We start from the raw sequence: 13425 nt of genomic DNA on the forward strand, positions 1-13425 counted from the left end.
CTCCCCTGGGCTCCCTGAGGACTAGAGTGTCCTCCTGGGCAGAGAAGGGCCTCTGTGAGCCATGCTGGTGGCGACCCAGGTCCCCACAGCTGACACCAGAGACTCCAGGCATGTCTGTGAGGTGTGGACTGAGCAGGACCACCAGCCTCCTTAGGCTCCTCTGAACTGACCTCAGGGTCCCCAGTGGGGACCATGGCTCGGGAGGAGACCCAAGGATGTCTCCCAGGGACCCTGCCTCACCCTCTGTGTGTTCCTCCTTCTCAGCTGCAGAGGAAGAGACCCCCAGCCCCACAGAGATGGAGGAGACCCCCAGCCCCACGGAACCCAGCACAGAGGCCCCGGAGCCCCCCGAGGAGCCCCTCCTGGGGGAGCTGACAGTGACAGGATCCTCTCCAGACTCACTGAGCCTCTCCTGGACCGTCCCCCAGGGCCACTTCGACTCCTTCACCGTCCAGTACAAGGGCAGGGACGGGCCCCAGGTGGTGCGTGTCGGGGGTGAGGAGACCGAGGTGACCATTGGGGGCCTGGAGCCAGGACACAAGTACAAGATGAACCTGTACGGCCTGCATGGGAGGCGGCGCGTGGGCCCCGTGTCCACCGTGGGCGTGACTGGTGAGTAGTAGAATAAGCCCTGAGCCATAGGTTTCCCTCTGTTTCCCTCTTGTTTCCCTCTTTGGGATATCAGCACTTCTCACAAATGGAGCCTATTCTCTTTCCTCACGTGGTGCTGAGGATCCCACTCCATGCTCGAAGTGCATGAGGACTGACGGACGGTGTGCTCAGGGTCAGCTCGGCAGGTAGCCTCTGCCCCATACGTTTCAGCTTTCTTCCTTCCTTCATGATCTGGACCCTCAGACTTGCTCAGATGTTCATGTGTGACTTCCTCAGCCTCCCTGACCGAGCATTTTAGCAGCTTGGAGCACAGATGGAGAACCAGGTTCTCTAGGTTGAATCCTGCTCTGAAGGTACTCATTTTGCAAATGTTTCTTAACCTCTCTGCACCATGGATGCCCACGCAACAAGGGTGCTAAGGATAAAAGCACCTACTTCAGCGGCTGTGTGAAGATTAAATGCACTATTTGCAAACTGCCTATAGCAGTGCCTGGGACACATGTAGCAGTTAAGAAGAGTTTGCTACAAATGATCATTTCACAGCCAGGGAGCAGCCCCCCTACTCTGGCCCAGGGTCCTGTCATTGACCACAGCCTTCTCTGCTCCGTTCCAGCCTCCCTGACTACAGAGCCCCCCCTGGCACCCCGCCTGGGGGAGCTGGTGGTGGCAGCCGTGACCTCGGACACAGCGCGCCTCTCATGGACAGTGGAGCAGGGGCCCTTCGATTCCTTCCTGGTCCAGTACAAGGATGTGCAGGGGCAGCCCCAGACAGTGCCTGTGGGTGGAGACCTCCGAGAGGTCACAGTTTCAAGTCTGGCCCCCGGCCGCAAGTACAAGTTCCTGCTGTTCGGACTCCGGGATGAGAAACGACATGGCCCAGTCTCTGCAGACGCAAAGACTCGTGAGTGAGGGCTGGAGGCCGCCTTTGCCACCTGACCATCATCCACTCCCTTGTGGAATTTCATGTTTCCGTGCTCCACACCCCAGACCCCAGTTTATTTGGCGGGTTCAGTGAAATCCAAGTCCTGAGTACCTGGTTACCGTCTCATTCCTATCCTACTCCTCCAATATCCCCAGGAACACTTGTTCTCTTCCCTGGCCCCTCTTTAATCCCTACTCCTCTGCCTCCCCTCCTCCTGACCTGTGACCTTGTCATCCCCTCCCAGCACCCAGAGCCAGTACCTAGACCCTAGCACCCTGAGGAGGCTGCCTGTTTCATTTCTGTCACATTCCATGCACCTCTCTCTTGTCCAGTCCCAGACACAAAACCTGCTCCCCGCCTGGGGGAGCTGACGGTGATGGATGTGACCCCGGACTCTGTGGGCCTCTCCTGGACCGTCCCTGAGGGTGAATTCGACTCCTTCGTGGTCCAGTACAAGGACAGGGACGGGCAGCCCCGCGTGGTGCCTGTGGCCACTGACCAGCGTGAGGTCACCATCCCCGGCCTGGAGCCCAATAGGAAATACAAGTTCCTGCTCTATGGGCTGGTAGGCAGGAAACGACTGGGCCCCATCTCCGCTGAAGGCAGCACAGGTGAGCCCCGGGTCCCCCGCCCACAGCCTTTTCCAGAGCTGTCTTTCATCTGAGCCCCCAGAGCTGGCCCCGGGGATTTCGACATGGCAATCATAACACCAAAAGCAAATATTTATTGAGTCCCTACTGAATGCCAGGCACTGTTCTAAACATTTATTTCCTTCAATCTCTTATTGGCAATATAATAAAAAGAACTCAGACTTTGGAGCCAAGCAGACCTGTGTTCAACTTCTGACTGCCTGCTATGTGGGCTTGAACAGGCCACTTCTTTCCCTTGAGCCTCAGTTTCCAGACCTGCATTATGGTTATGAATAATAACTAATGGGGCTCAATAAATGTTCACATCCTCCTCCCTCCATTCCAGTTCTATGGCAAGAAGTGGAAAATATGGGAGGGTTTGGCTGCAGAAAGACCATGGAAAAATCTGGTGTCTTGTGACCATGACTCAGCCCCTTGAGGAAGGGGTGGAGGTGGGTCACTGACCCTTACCCCACCTCTAGGACCATGAGTCACCCTGGCCAGACAAGGATGGGGCACATGGCCAGCTGAGGACTGGGGGGTCTCAGACTCCATAATTATCTTCCCCAAACCCTCACTGTGGAGACTGGATACAGGCTTCTCCAACCCTCATCAGTCAGCACCCACGCTCACCTAGACAAGTCCCTTTTGTGCTCTGCTCTGCCCGTCATCCTCTCAGCTCTGCCCCTGGCTTCTCCCCCTGCCCCACCCATCCACCTTGGTCTAGTGGAGTTAGTGCTGACTGGAAGCAGGTGGCAAGGAGAGCCCAGGCTGATGGCAAGGCAGGGGGAGGTCATGGCCAGCGATGGGAGCCCAGGAGCTTGGCTGGCTGCCCGGGCCAGCTCTGACTGTTTGGGGATGTCTCCCTGACAACCCAGACATCCTCTGGGCACCTTTCTCAGCTCTGGCCACATTCCAGGCTCTGGGGGTCAGGGGTGAGAGGAAACTAAGGCCCTTCCTGCAACCCCAGCCTGCCCTCTCTCATGAGGTGATCTTTCCCGCATTTACTGCGCCCTCATCACAGAGAGGAGGCAGTGGGGGCCAGAAGTTTGGGCAGTGGCCCCCCAGAGGCAAAAACTGGGCTCCTTTGGAAGGGCGGGGCTGGGACAGCCTGTCTCCCCAGGTGGGGGGAGGACCCTCCCTCCTCCCAGAAGTTGCCAGGGCTGAGATAAAGGCAGCTCTTAATTAAGGGTTTCTCCCCTACCCCCACTCTCCCCACAGCCCCCCTGGAGAAGGAACGGCAGCCCCCACCCCGCCTGGGGGAGCTGACAGTGACGGATGAGACCCCAAACTCCCTGCACCTCTCATGGACGGTGGCCCAGGGCCCCTTTGACTCCTTCGTGGTCCAGTACAGGGGCACAGACGGGCAGCCCCAGATGGTGCCTGTGGCTGCAGACCAGAGGGAGGTCACCGTAGAGGGCCTGGAGCCTGGCAGGAAATACAAGTTTCTGCTCTATGGGCTCCTTAGAGGACAGCGCCTGGGCCCCGCCTCTGTCCTGGGAATGACAGGTGAGCAGGAGGCCATGCTGCTTGGTCCCTGCAAACCGGCCTGAATGCATGTCCTCAGGCCTTTCGTCATGCAGGCGTGGTCAAGGTGAAGGCGCAAGGGGGCCCTGCCCAGGGCTCAGAAGGAAGAGCCTCAGAACAGTGATAGAGGGGTCCGTCAAAAGCAGAGCCAAAACAAGCAGAAAGACAAAGCCCTGGCAAGGGTCCCTAACCTCCCGCCTCCCCGCCCCTCCCCCCCTACCCAGCCCCACAGCTGCCAGCTGCTCCCTATCACCCTACTGGATCTTCTCTTACCTCCCAGCAGGCAGCGGCCTTGCCCGGATAAGGCAAACCCCCTCCAGTGGATGAGTCAGGAGCATTTTCTCAAATGGAAAATTACTGGAAAACAAGGCAGGCAAGGAGCATAGAAAGCAATAGGAGTGACTGCACTGATGGAGTTCCCCTTCCAGACTTCCTAATATCGCCCCCTCCCCTCCAACCCCACATCAGCCTGGCTGATGGGATTCGCTTTTCAAATTCTCCTGCCTGTTCGATCCTCAGGTCTTCACAGAAGGGAGGCCCATGTGCCCTGAGCTCAGAGAGGGACTGAGTGAGTCCTGCCTCATGCCAAGGCTCAGGCCGCCCTGGGGGGTTAGGGAGGGAGCAGGGCCCATGCAGACATCTAGAGTGGGGCACGCTGAGACCTCGAGACAGAGAAGGAGAAAACAAGTGAGGGATTCAGGCAGCATGGGAGCCCCACAGAGAGGTCATGGGGCTGCCAGGCTGGCGCTCAGAGAGGCCTGGGTGGTGGTGGCGGGGGAGTCAGGGTCTCAGCAGGGATGCAGCACATTCAAGAGAAGGAAGATGCTAGGAGAGCCTACGTCCCTGTCTTCTCTCCACTTGGCTGCTGTGGCCAGGATGGAAAAGGCACCCCCCCTCAACCTGAGCCCTGACACCCTCCCTCTCTGGAAGGTCAGATGCAGTGGGAGGGCCCCTCTGCACCCCCCACCCCACACTCAGCTTCTCCCTGGGCTTCTCCCACACAGCCCCAGAAGAGGACACACCAGCGCCCTGGAGCCCAGCCACAGAGGCCCCCAAGCTCCCTGAAGGGCCCCGCCTAGGGGTGCTGGCGGTGAGGGACGTGTCCCCGGACTCCCTGCGCCTCTCCTGGAGTGTGGTCCGGGGCCCCTTCGACTCCTTCGTGGTCCAGTATCAGGACACAGATGGGCAGCCCCAGGCCTTGCTCGTGGGGGGCGACCAGAACAAGGTCCTCGTGTCTGGCCTGGAGCCCAGCACCTCCTACAAGTTCTTCCTCTATGGCCTCCATGAAGGGAAGCGCCTGGGGCCCATCTCAGCTGACGGCACCACAGGTACCGCCCAGAGAGGGACTGGCGTCCTGGTCTTGGCTGCCTCTAGTCTGGGACTGGGAAGGCGAAAGGGGATGCCCAGAAGTGGTGCCCACGGGGAAAGAACGTGAGGGGGCACCATGGAGGGAGGAAGGGGCGCTCCGGCAGGCCTTGGCCCGACAAGCATGTTGTCATCATGGGTCTGACCTGTCATTATGGGTGGCAGCCCCTCACTAGCCCCTTTTTATAGAAAGGAAATGAGGGCCAGGAAGGGACCTGCCGCAGGGCACCTAGCTGGTGTGCTTCTGTCTGCAAACCCTTCTCTCCCACACACTCTGCAGGGCCAGTTCCTGCAGGTCAGACCCCCGGAGAGCCGGGGCCCCGGCTGTCCCACCTGTCGGTGACTGATGTGACCACCGAGTTCACTGCGGCTCAACTGGGAGGCCCCACCCGAGGCCTTTGACTCCTTCCTGCTCCGCTTCGGAGTCCCATCTCCAAGCACCCTGGAACCGCAGCTACGTCCCCTGCTGCAGCGGGAGCTGACAGTGCCAGGGACACGGCGCTCGGCCGTGCTGCGGGACCTGCATCCAGGGACCCTGTATACCCTTACATTGTACGGGCTGCGTGGGCCCCACAAGGCCGACAGCATCCAGGGCACAGCCCGGACCCTCAGCCCAGGTGAGGTTCCATCCTGGGCACAGAGGTGCCCTGCCCCAAAGTGGGGGTCCTATACTTTGTAGGGTGGGACCTAGTGCCACAGGCAGAGCGGAAGTTGGTGAGTGGTAGAGAGCCTGGAATCTGCAGAGCAGCTTCCATTACCAGGTCCAGAGGAAAGGGGTGTGGTGGCGAGCATGTCTGGAGTCTGTGGGACCCCAGGAGAAGGAGCCTCCCCACCCCGTGCCCTCATCATCATTCCTTTGCACATCCCTCCCATCAGTTCTGGAGAGCCCCCGTGACCTCCAATTCAGTGAAATCAGGGAGACCTCAGCCAGGGTCAGCTGGACACCCCCAACGTCCAGGGTGGACGGCTTCAAAGTTTCCTACCAACTGGCAGATGGAGGTAATACCCTTCGGCCTGTGTCTTTGCTCTTTTCCACCTGCACCCTGCCCGCCCCGTTGTTGCTCCTTGCCTCCCCGGCCGCCCCCCTGCCAGCCCACTGTGTGTTTCCAGGGGAGCCACAGAGTGTGCAGGTGGATGGCCGGACCCAGAAACTCGAGGGGCTGATCCCAGGCGCTCAGTACGAGGTGACTGTGGTCTCCGTCCGTGGCTTTGAGGAGAGTGAGCCTCTCACAGGCTTCCTGACCACAGGTGAGCAGGACTGGGACCCCGGGCAGGAAGTAGGGGGAGAAAATAGGGCACCGGTAGGAGCTGAGAGTGAATGGGGAAGGGGAGGGGAACGGGGGGTGTTGGAGGCTCCAATGGCAGACAAAAGGTGCAGCGGAGTTTGGGAAGCTGACGGGTGGGGAACACAGATGGGACCAGCTCTGAGCACCGCCGCCCCCCGCTCCGCCCTTCTCCCAGTTCCTGATGGCCCCACCCAGCTGCGGGCACTGAACCTGACTGATGAATCCGCCCTGCTGCACTGGAAGCCCCCTCAGACCCCGGTGGATACCTATGACGTCAAGGTCACAGCCCCAGGGGGTGAGTGAGGCTGGTTGAGGCCTCTGGGGGGCACTCACTCAGGGAGGGGGAATGGAGGGCAGGCTGGGCTCCAGCAGGGCAGCCCTGATACCTGCCCCCTCCCAGCCCCTTCCCTCCAGGCCTCAGCCCCTGGCAGTGCCATGGACTACCCCCTGCAGGGCCTGGTGACCCACACCAACTACACGGCAACCTTGCGTGGCCTTCGGGGCCCCAACTTCACCTCCCCAGCCAGCATCACCTTCACCACAGGTGTGGTCCATGAGGAGCATGGGAAGGGGGGGAAGGAGCAAGAGAGCCAGGAAGGGCCTCATCTTCACCTTCTCTTCCTCCTGCTCTCAGGGTTGGAGGCGCCCCAGGACTTGGAGGCCAAGGAAGTGACCCCCCGTACAGCCCTGCTCACTTGGACGGCACCAGAAGTCTCCCCAACTGGTTACCTGCTCAGCTTCAACACCCCAGGGGGACAGACCCAGGTGCCCCAAGCCCTACTCCTCAGGCCAGCTCCCTCCCTGGGTTTCAGTCCAGAGAGGCTGCCTCTGCTTCTGGGGGTGGGCACCACCTCCCTCTCCCCTGACGGCCTGTTGTCTGTTCTGTAGGAGATCCTGCTCCCAGGAGGGGTCACCTCTCACCAGCTCCGCGGCCTCTTTCCCTCCACCCCCTACAGCACATGGCTCCGGGCCATGTGGGGCGACAGCTTCACTCCCCCCGTGTCCACCTCCTTCATCACTGGTACTCGGGCCCTGGGACCTGAGACTCAGGGATGACTGGGTAGCAGGGGTCTAGGATCTGAATAAAGAACTGGCCCCTCACTCCTCTCCCCAGGTGGACTGCGGATCCCCTTTCCCCGGGACTGTGGGGAGGAGATGCAGAATGGGGTCAGCACATCAAGGACCACCACCATCTTCCTCAATGGCAACCGCGAGCGACCCCTGAACGTGTTTTGTGACATGGAGACCGATGGGGGTGGCTGGCTGGTGGGTGGCGTTCAGAAGCCCGCGGGGTCTGTACCAGGAGGGGTTGCCAGGCCAGAAGTCACAGGCTGACGGTACCTCCACCTACCTCCCAGGTATTCCAGCGCCGCATGGATGGAAAAACGGACTTCTGGAGGGACTGGGAGGACTACGCCCATGGTTTTGGGAACATCTCTGGGGAGTTCTGGCTGGGTGAGTGCCTCACAGGGATTGAGGGACCCGGGAAGGGCTTGGGGCCCTGTGGACTCACACTCCCCCATGAGCACAAACTCCCCACCCACAGGCAATGAGGCCCTGCACAGCCTGACCAAAGCCGGCGACTACTCCTTGCGCGTGGATCTGCGGGCTGGGGACGAGGCCGTGTTTGCCCAGTACGACTCCTTCCAAGTAGACTCGGCCGATGAGTACTACCGCCTCCACCTGGAAGGCTACCATGGCACAGCAGGTGAGGGCTCAGCCTGGGGGGCAGGCAGGGAGAGCCGGGAGAGAAGAGAAAAGGACCTCACTGCTCCTTCCACGCCCTGCCAGGGGACTCCATGAGCTATCACAGCGGCAGTGTCTTCTCTGCCCGGGACCGAGACCCCAACAACTTGCTCATCTCCTGTGCTGTCTCTTACCGAGGGGCCTGGTGGTACAGGAACTGCCACTATGCCAACCTCAACGGGCTCTATGGGAGCACAGTGGACCACCAGGTGAGAGGTCTGGGGGGCCACACCAAGCTGGGGGTGCTTGGGGCTCCACCTGCCTGGGTGTCTGTGACACACACTGTGATAAGTTATTGAATGGCTTAGCGCTTCAGGGCCCTTGCCTGTGAAATGGAACAATAATGCCAATCTCACCAGGTTATCTTGAGGAGGAGATGATTTATTGGATGTAAAGGGATGGGTCAGGATTCTGCTTCAGTCTTTTGCAGTTGAGGGTTTAAGAAGGAAAAGGGGAGACACAATGGCTGATTTCTGGAAACATCTCCCCAGAGGGGAGAGCAGGTGAGAGCTGGATATCAGACACTGACTCTCTCCCAACAACCCCCTTCCCAGGGAGTGAGCTGGTACTACTGGAAGGGCTTCGATTTCTCCGTGCCCTTCACGGAAATGAAGCTGAGACCGAGAAGCTACCAGCCCCCAGGCAGGGGAGGCTGAGCCGTCGCTCACCCCTCCAGCGCCCCACCATGACTGCCGAGCACTGAGGGGTTGCGCCGAGAGAAGAGCCAGGGGCCACCTTGACCATCCAGCCACCAGCGGAAGCCTTCTCCACCCGCGATCTCACAGCACCATGTTTACAGGGGGGAGGGCAGGGGTTTGTATGGGAGCAACAAAAGGAGACACCGAGGCACGGGACTGGCCGAGTCCTCCCCCCCACTCCTCCCCCATCACTGGGCACTGGTGCTCTCCCAGGCCCCGGCCTCCACCCCCCGGGGCTGCAGCCGCACCTGGAAAGGCTGGACCTTGAGGATGACACCGCAGTAGGGATCCGGCTGCAGCGACGGCAGGGCGCCCACGGACGGTGGCAGCAGCGTGAAGGCCTGCAGCAGTCGCAGGAGCACCACGAAGAGCTCCAGGCGCGCCAGCGACTCGCCCAGGCACACGCGCGCCCCGCAGCCAAACGCCAGCGCGCTGGGGTTCGCACCCGGCTCCAGGAAGCGGTCTGCGGACGGAAGGACCGATCCGGGGGACTCAGGGCCCGCCGGCTGCTGACCCCAGCTGCACCGCCACCCGCCACCGCGGGCACCCGCCCCAGCACACACCCGGCCGAAACTCGTGCGGCTGCTCCCAGACGGTCTCGTCCAGGTGGGCACCTTGGAGGTTGGGGATAACGACCATGCCCTCAGGGATGTCGTAGCCGAAGATGCTGAGGATTAGGGTTAAGTTAGAGGCCCGCCGAGGCCCCGCTGGTGCCTTGGCCGTTCATCCCTAGGCCTCCGGAGTCACCTGCTAGGCCGCGTGGTGCGGTGAGGCAAGGCCATGGGCACGACCGGCCGCAGGCGCAGAACCTCCGCGATGGTGGCGTTGAGCAGAGGCAACCGAGCACGGTCCTTGTAAGTGATTCGGGAGCAGGAGGCTCCGGGGCCCAGCTCACGATCCAACTCCTCCTGAAGGCGGCGCTGAATCTGGGAAATGGAGCCCCAATCCTGTCACTGGCCAGCCCCCAGCTGCCAACCTCCACCGTGTGTGTGTGTGTGTGTGTGTGTGTGTGTGTGTGTGTGTGTCTGTGTCTGTGTGTGTTGTGTGTGTCTGTGTCTGTGTGTGTCTGTGTGTTGAGTCACTCAGTCGTGTCCAACTCTTTGCAAGCCCATGGACTATAACCCTCCAGACTCCTCTGCCCATGGAATTCTCCAGGCAAGAGTACTAGAGTGGGTTGCCATTCCCTTCTTCAGGGCAGCTTCCCTACCCAGGGGTGGAACCTGAGTCTCCTGCATTGCAGGGAGATTCTTTACCATCTGAGCACTAGGGAAGCACAAACTTCCACCACTCCCTGGAGGAACTCACATGAAACTTTGTGCCAAGTAGGAGAACCCATGCCAACCCCACTGACCCACCCCAGTCCTACCCCCACAACACAGCCTGCATTGCCATCAGTGAGATAGGTTCCCGCCACCCTGGCCAGGCTGCCAGGAAGGATTCCTAGCCTGCCTCCAGGGCATACCTCAGGGTGGTGAAGCAGGAACACCACAGCCCAGGAGAGGGCGATCGCCGTGGTTTCAGTGCCCCCAATGAAAAGGTCCACCACAGACATGTGCACGTGTCCTTCCAGGAGCTGTCCTGGGCCCTCTTCTACTCTTTGGCTCCCTACCCCCTGGAGCATGTAGTCCATCATATCCTTCCACTGGCCAGCCACCATGCTCTCCTGGGGAGGGGAGGAGGAGCCGGCCTGAGTGCCTGGCTTGGGGAGCGTGTTGAGAGGGTGCCGACAGGTCCAGGACTGCGGGGATGGCCCAGAAGCTGCCTGGCTCTGGGCAGCAGCGTCACCGCTGCCGGCTGAGGAGGAGCCCGGTCCACACACGTTTCCCACCTTGTGGCGCCTCAGCTGCTTCTCCACCATGTGGTCCCTGTTCTCTATGGCCTGCTTCAGCCTCCAGAGCCAAGGGTTGGGGAAGAACTGGGGCAGAGAGTAAGAAGGTGTAGCTGCTGGCAAGGAAGCCTGTTCCCCATCCCCACCCTTTCTCCCAGGACCAGGTGTGTCGGGGCTGCGCCTCCTCACCCTGAGAAAAGGAACCAGGTCCAAAATCCGGATGGACCAGTGGTCCCAGCTCTTCATCAAGTCCTGAACACAGTCGTGAAAGGCATTTACTAAGGTGTCCTCCTGCCAGAGAAGGAGGAAATCCTTTCAGTGCAGAACCAGGAGAGGATCAGGGAGGGGTTGCAGGGGGCAGGGGGAGGGGGGCAGGCATATGTGAGGGCAAGAGAGTCTTGACCTTATCTCCAAAAGTGAGGTAACAGATGATGCTGCAGGTGAGGAGAGAGAATTCCTTCTGGATGGTCACGGGGGCACCAGCTTGGACTTTCATGCGCTGAAGAGAAAGAGCATGAACTAAATAGAGACCTGGGATGACCCTGGTATTTAAGAGGCTAAGATTCTTGCTCCCAGTGCAGGGGGCCCAGGTTTGATCCCTGGTCAGGGAACTAGATGCCACATGCTTCAGGTAATATAAGTGAAAAAACTAGAGGGGCTTCCAGGAGGGGTGAAGCTGACCTGGGCTTACTGTGGGAGTCCAGGCTCACCTCGCAGAACTCCTGGGTCAACTGCTCCACCCAGGGCTCCATGGAGCTGCGGATACCCAGCAGCAAGGCTGAGCGAGTGAGTTTCTTGTGAGCCTTCCAGAGCAGAGAATAGTCCCCCAGAGAGATGTCCTGGCAGCGCTGAGACACCAGCTTGTCTGCGAGTAGGGGTTGGGGGTGGGAGGGTCGACTTGACCAAGGAAGACACAGGCCTGACCTCCCCTGCCTCCCAAAGCCCTGCTTCTCCCCTCAAGCAACCCCTTACAGGATGGTATCTGGGGTCTGCCGGCAAAATCCACCCACTTCCTGATCATAGCCTCCTCGATGGTCCTCTTGGAGTTCAGCACCACCACCTCTGGAAGGGGGAGTGGTAGGAAAAGCAGGAAGTCAGCAGGAAAGGACACCCCCAACCCTCCTCACTGTTGTGGGTCAGGAAGGAAGCAGACCCTCACCTTGCAGCCCAAGGCGAAGCCTGTAGACAGGCCCGAGTTTCTGAGTCAGGCTCAGCAGATGGATGGGGAGGTTGGGCTGCAGCAGGTGCAGGAAGCCGGGGACCAGCGGTGGGAGGAGGAGGTTTCTGAGCTTCCACGGCCCCACAGTGGGTGAGCGCCAGCTAGCAGGGTGAGCAGCAGCAGCAGCCCTGCGAGGACCATGGCTGGAGACCCAGGCAGAGGCCCCGGCCCCGCCACTTATAGCTCTCCACACCTCCAGCCATCTGGCTACTTGGGCTGTTCTGAAGCCTCCCTCGACTCCTTGCCTCAGGTCCTTGCCCACTGTCCCGCCCACAAAACAGTACATTCCTGCAATGGCGTCCATCCTCTTGGCCTTCGAAAATCCAATATCAAAGAGCAGGCCTTTTCCCATTCATCTATCAAGAGGAAAGGAAAGGAAACACAACCCTGACCTTCTTTAACAGCCAGAATCAGCTTTCTGTCAACCGTTCAGGAAAACATATCCATAAGGCCTCTCCCACCCCCACACCACACCCATCGCCACCTTGGACCAGCTTCCTGCCACAGGGTTTGTCTGAGAGAAGAATGACAACCCATGCCTAATGTGCCCTCCCAGATGGCCTTTAAAGCACGAAATGAGATGAAAGTGATGTGGTTTTTCCTTTTAACTTACAGATAGGGGAACCACATGTCCTAGTTTGCATGTGTTATCCCAGGTTATACCTATAGTCCGAGGACCATCAGTAATAGTGCCTCTTTTTATGCTCAAAAGTTGAAGAATTAAATGTTTCCCCAGTTTAGAGCTCTTACCCTGTACCTGACGCTCTTTGCTTGCAAGGAAAAGAGACCCACTTGAGCTAGTTTGAGCCAAAAGTAAGAATTATTATACAAATACAGGGATATCTCACAGAATCCAAGAGCAGGCATGTAGCAGGGACCTTCTTGGCCTTGGAAAGCCAGGGATTGTGAACTAGAGCCCAGAGACATGGCTGCTTCCTCACGCTTCTTTCCTCCTCTCATTTGTTTATTATTCCTGGCTGCACTGGGCCTGGATTGCCATACCTGGGCTTTCTCTAGTTGTGGCGAGCAGAGGGTACTCTCTAGCTGTGATACTCGGGCTTCTCATTGCAGTGGCTTCTGTTGTTGTGAAGTGCAGGCTCTAGGCACGTGGGCTTCAGTAGTTGAGGCTCGTGGGCTCGAGAACTCGGGCTCAGTCGTTGGGTCCCACAGGCCTGGTTGCTTCACAGCATGTGTGATCTTCCCAGACCAGGGATCCAACCCGTTTCTTCATTGGCAGGTGGATTCTTAACCACTGGACCACCAGGGAAGTCCCCTCCTTCTCTGTCTGCAGTCCTCTCCTCCCACTGCAGTCAAGCTGCTTGCGCTCCCGGGTGCAGGCGGCAGAGGACTGCTTTCGGGGTTAGACTCCACAGAATATGGGTCTAGCCCCAGGACAAGAGGGCTTTAATGGCGTGGTCAAACATGCCCCACATCGATTCCAAAGTCCTCAGGAAGGAACTTGATAGCCACAGCTGGGATCAGGGGCCCAGCCCTCTTCAGGGAGATGTTGCCATGAGGGCTGGGGTCCCAGTGGACTAAGTAGGGCTATCAGGGGCCAGTGTTATGGGTGAGGGGGCAGTTGAAGGACTCATA

At 59.4% G+C, this 13425-nt stretch overlaps 2 protein-coding genes across 2 annotated transcripts in view; one reads left to right on the forward strand and one right to left on the reverse strand.

Moving 5' to 3' along the window:
- Nucleotides 1-8933, forward strand: part of TNXB (tenascin XB) — a 56248-nt gene extending 47315 nt beyond the window's left edge. Inside the window, 18 exon segments of the mRNA XM_070456750.1 lie at nucleotides 265-612; nucleotides 1226-1513; nucleotides 1867-2145; nucleotides 3385-3672; nucleotides 4695-5018; nucleotides 5336-5412; nucleotides 5414-5672; nucleotides 5932-6054; nucleotides 6166-6303; nucleotides 6517-6636; nucleotides 6742-6885; nucleotides 6976-7106; nucleotides 7230-7362; nucleotides 7456-7607; nucleotides 7700-7796; nucleotides 7888-8049; nucleotides 8133-8296; nucleotides 8642-8933. Coding sequence (XP_070312851.1) covers nucleotides 265-612; nucleotides 1226-1513; nucleotides 1867-2145; nucleotides 3385-3672; nucleotides 4695-5018; nucleotides 5336-5412; nucleotides 5414-5672; nucleotides 5932-6054; nucleotides 6166-6303; nucleotides 6517-6636; nucleotides 6742-6885; nucleotides 6976-7106; nucleotides 7230-7362; nucleotides 7456-7607; nucleotides 7700-7796; nucleotides 7888-8049; nucleotides 8133-8296; nucleotides 8642-8743 — 3329 coding nt within the window. The 3' untranslated portion in view covers nucleotides 8744-8933.
- Nucleotides 8448-12070, reverse strand: CYP21A2 (cytochrome P450 family 21 subfamily A member 2). Its single transcript, XM_070456752.1, is given in 11 exon segments — nucleotides 8448-9248; nucleotides 9349-9452; nucleotides 9533-9711; nucleotides 10248-10448; nucleotides 10614-10700; nucleotides 10803-10904; nucleotides 11017-11112; nucleotides 11324-11478; nucleotides 11586-11675; nucleotides 11773-11910; nucleotides 11913-12070. Coding segments are annotated over 11 exon segments (1488 nt in total). The 5' UTR covers nucleotides 11974-12070; the 3' UTR covers nucleotides 8448-8973.
- Between the last annotated feature and the right edge of the window lie 1355 nt (nucleotides 12071-13425).

Source organism: Odocoileus virginianus, chromosome 27 (genome assembly GCF_023699985.2).
Source record: "Odocoileus virginianus isolate 20LAN1187 ecotype Illinois chromosome 27, Ovbor_1.2, whole genome shotgun sequence".
In the NCBI taxonomy this organism is placed as follows: Eukaryota; Metazoa; Chordata; class Mammalia; order Artiodactyla; family Cervidae; genus Odocoileus; species Odocoileus virginianus.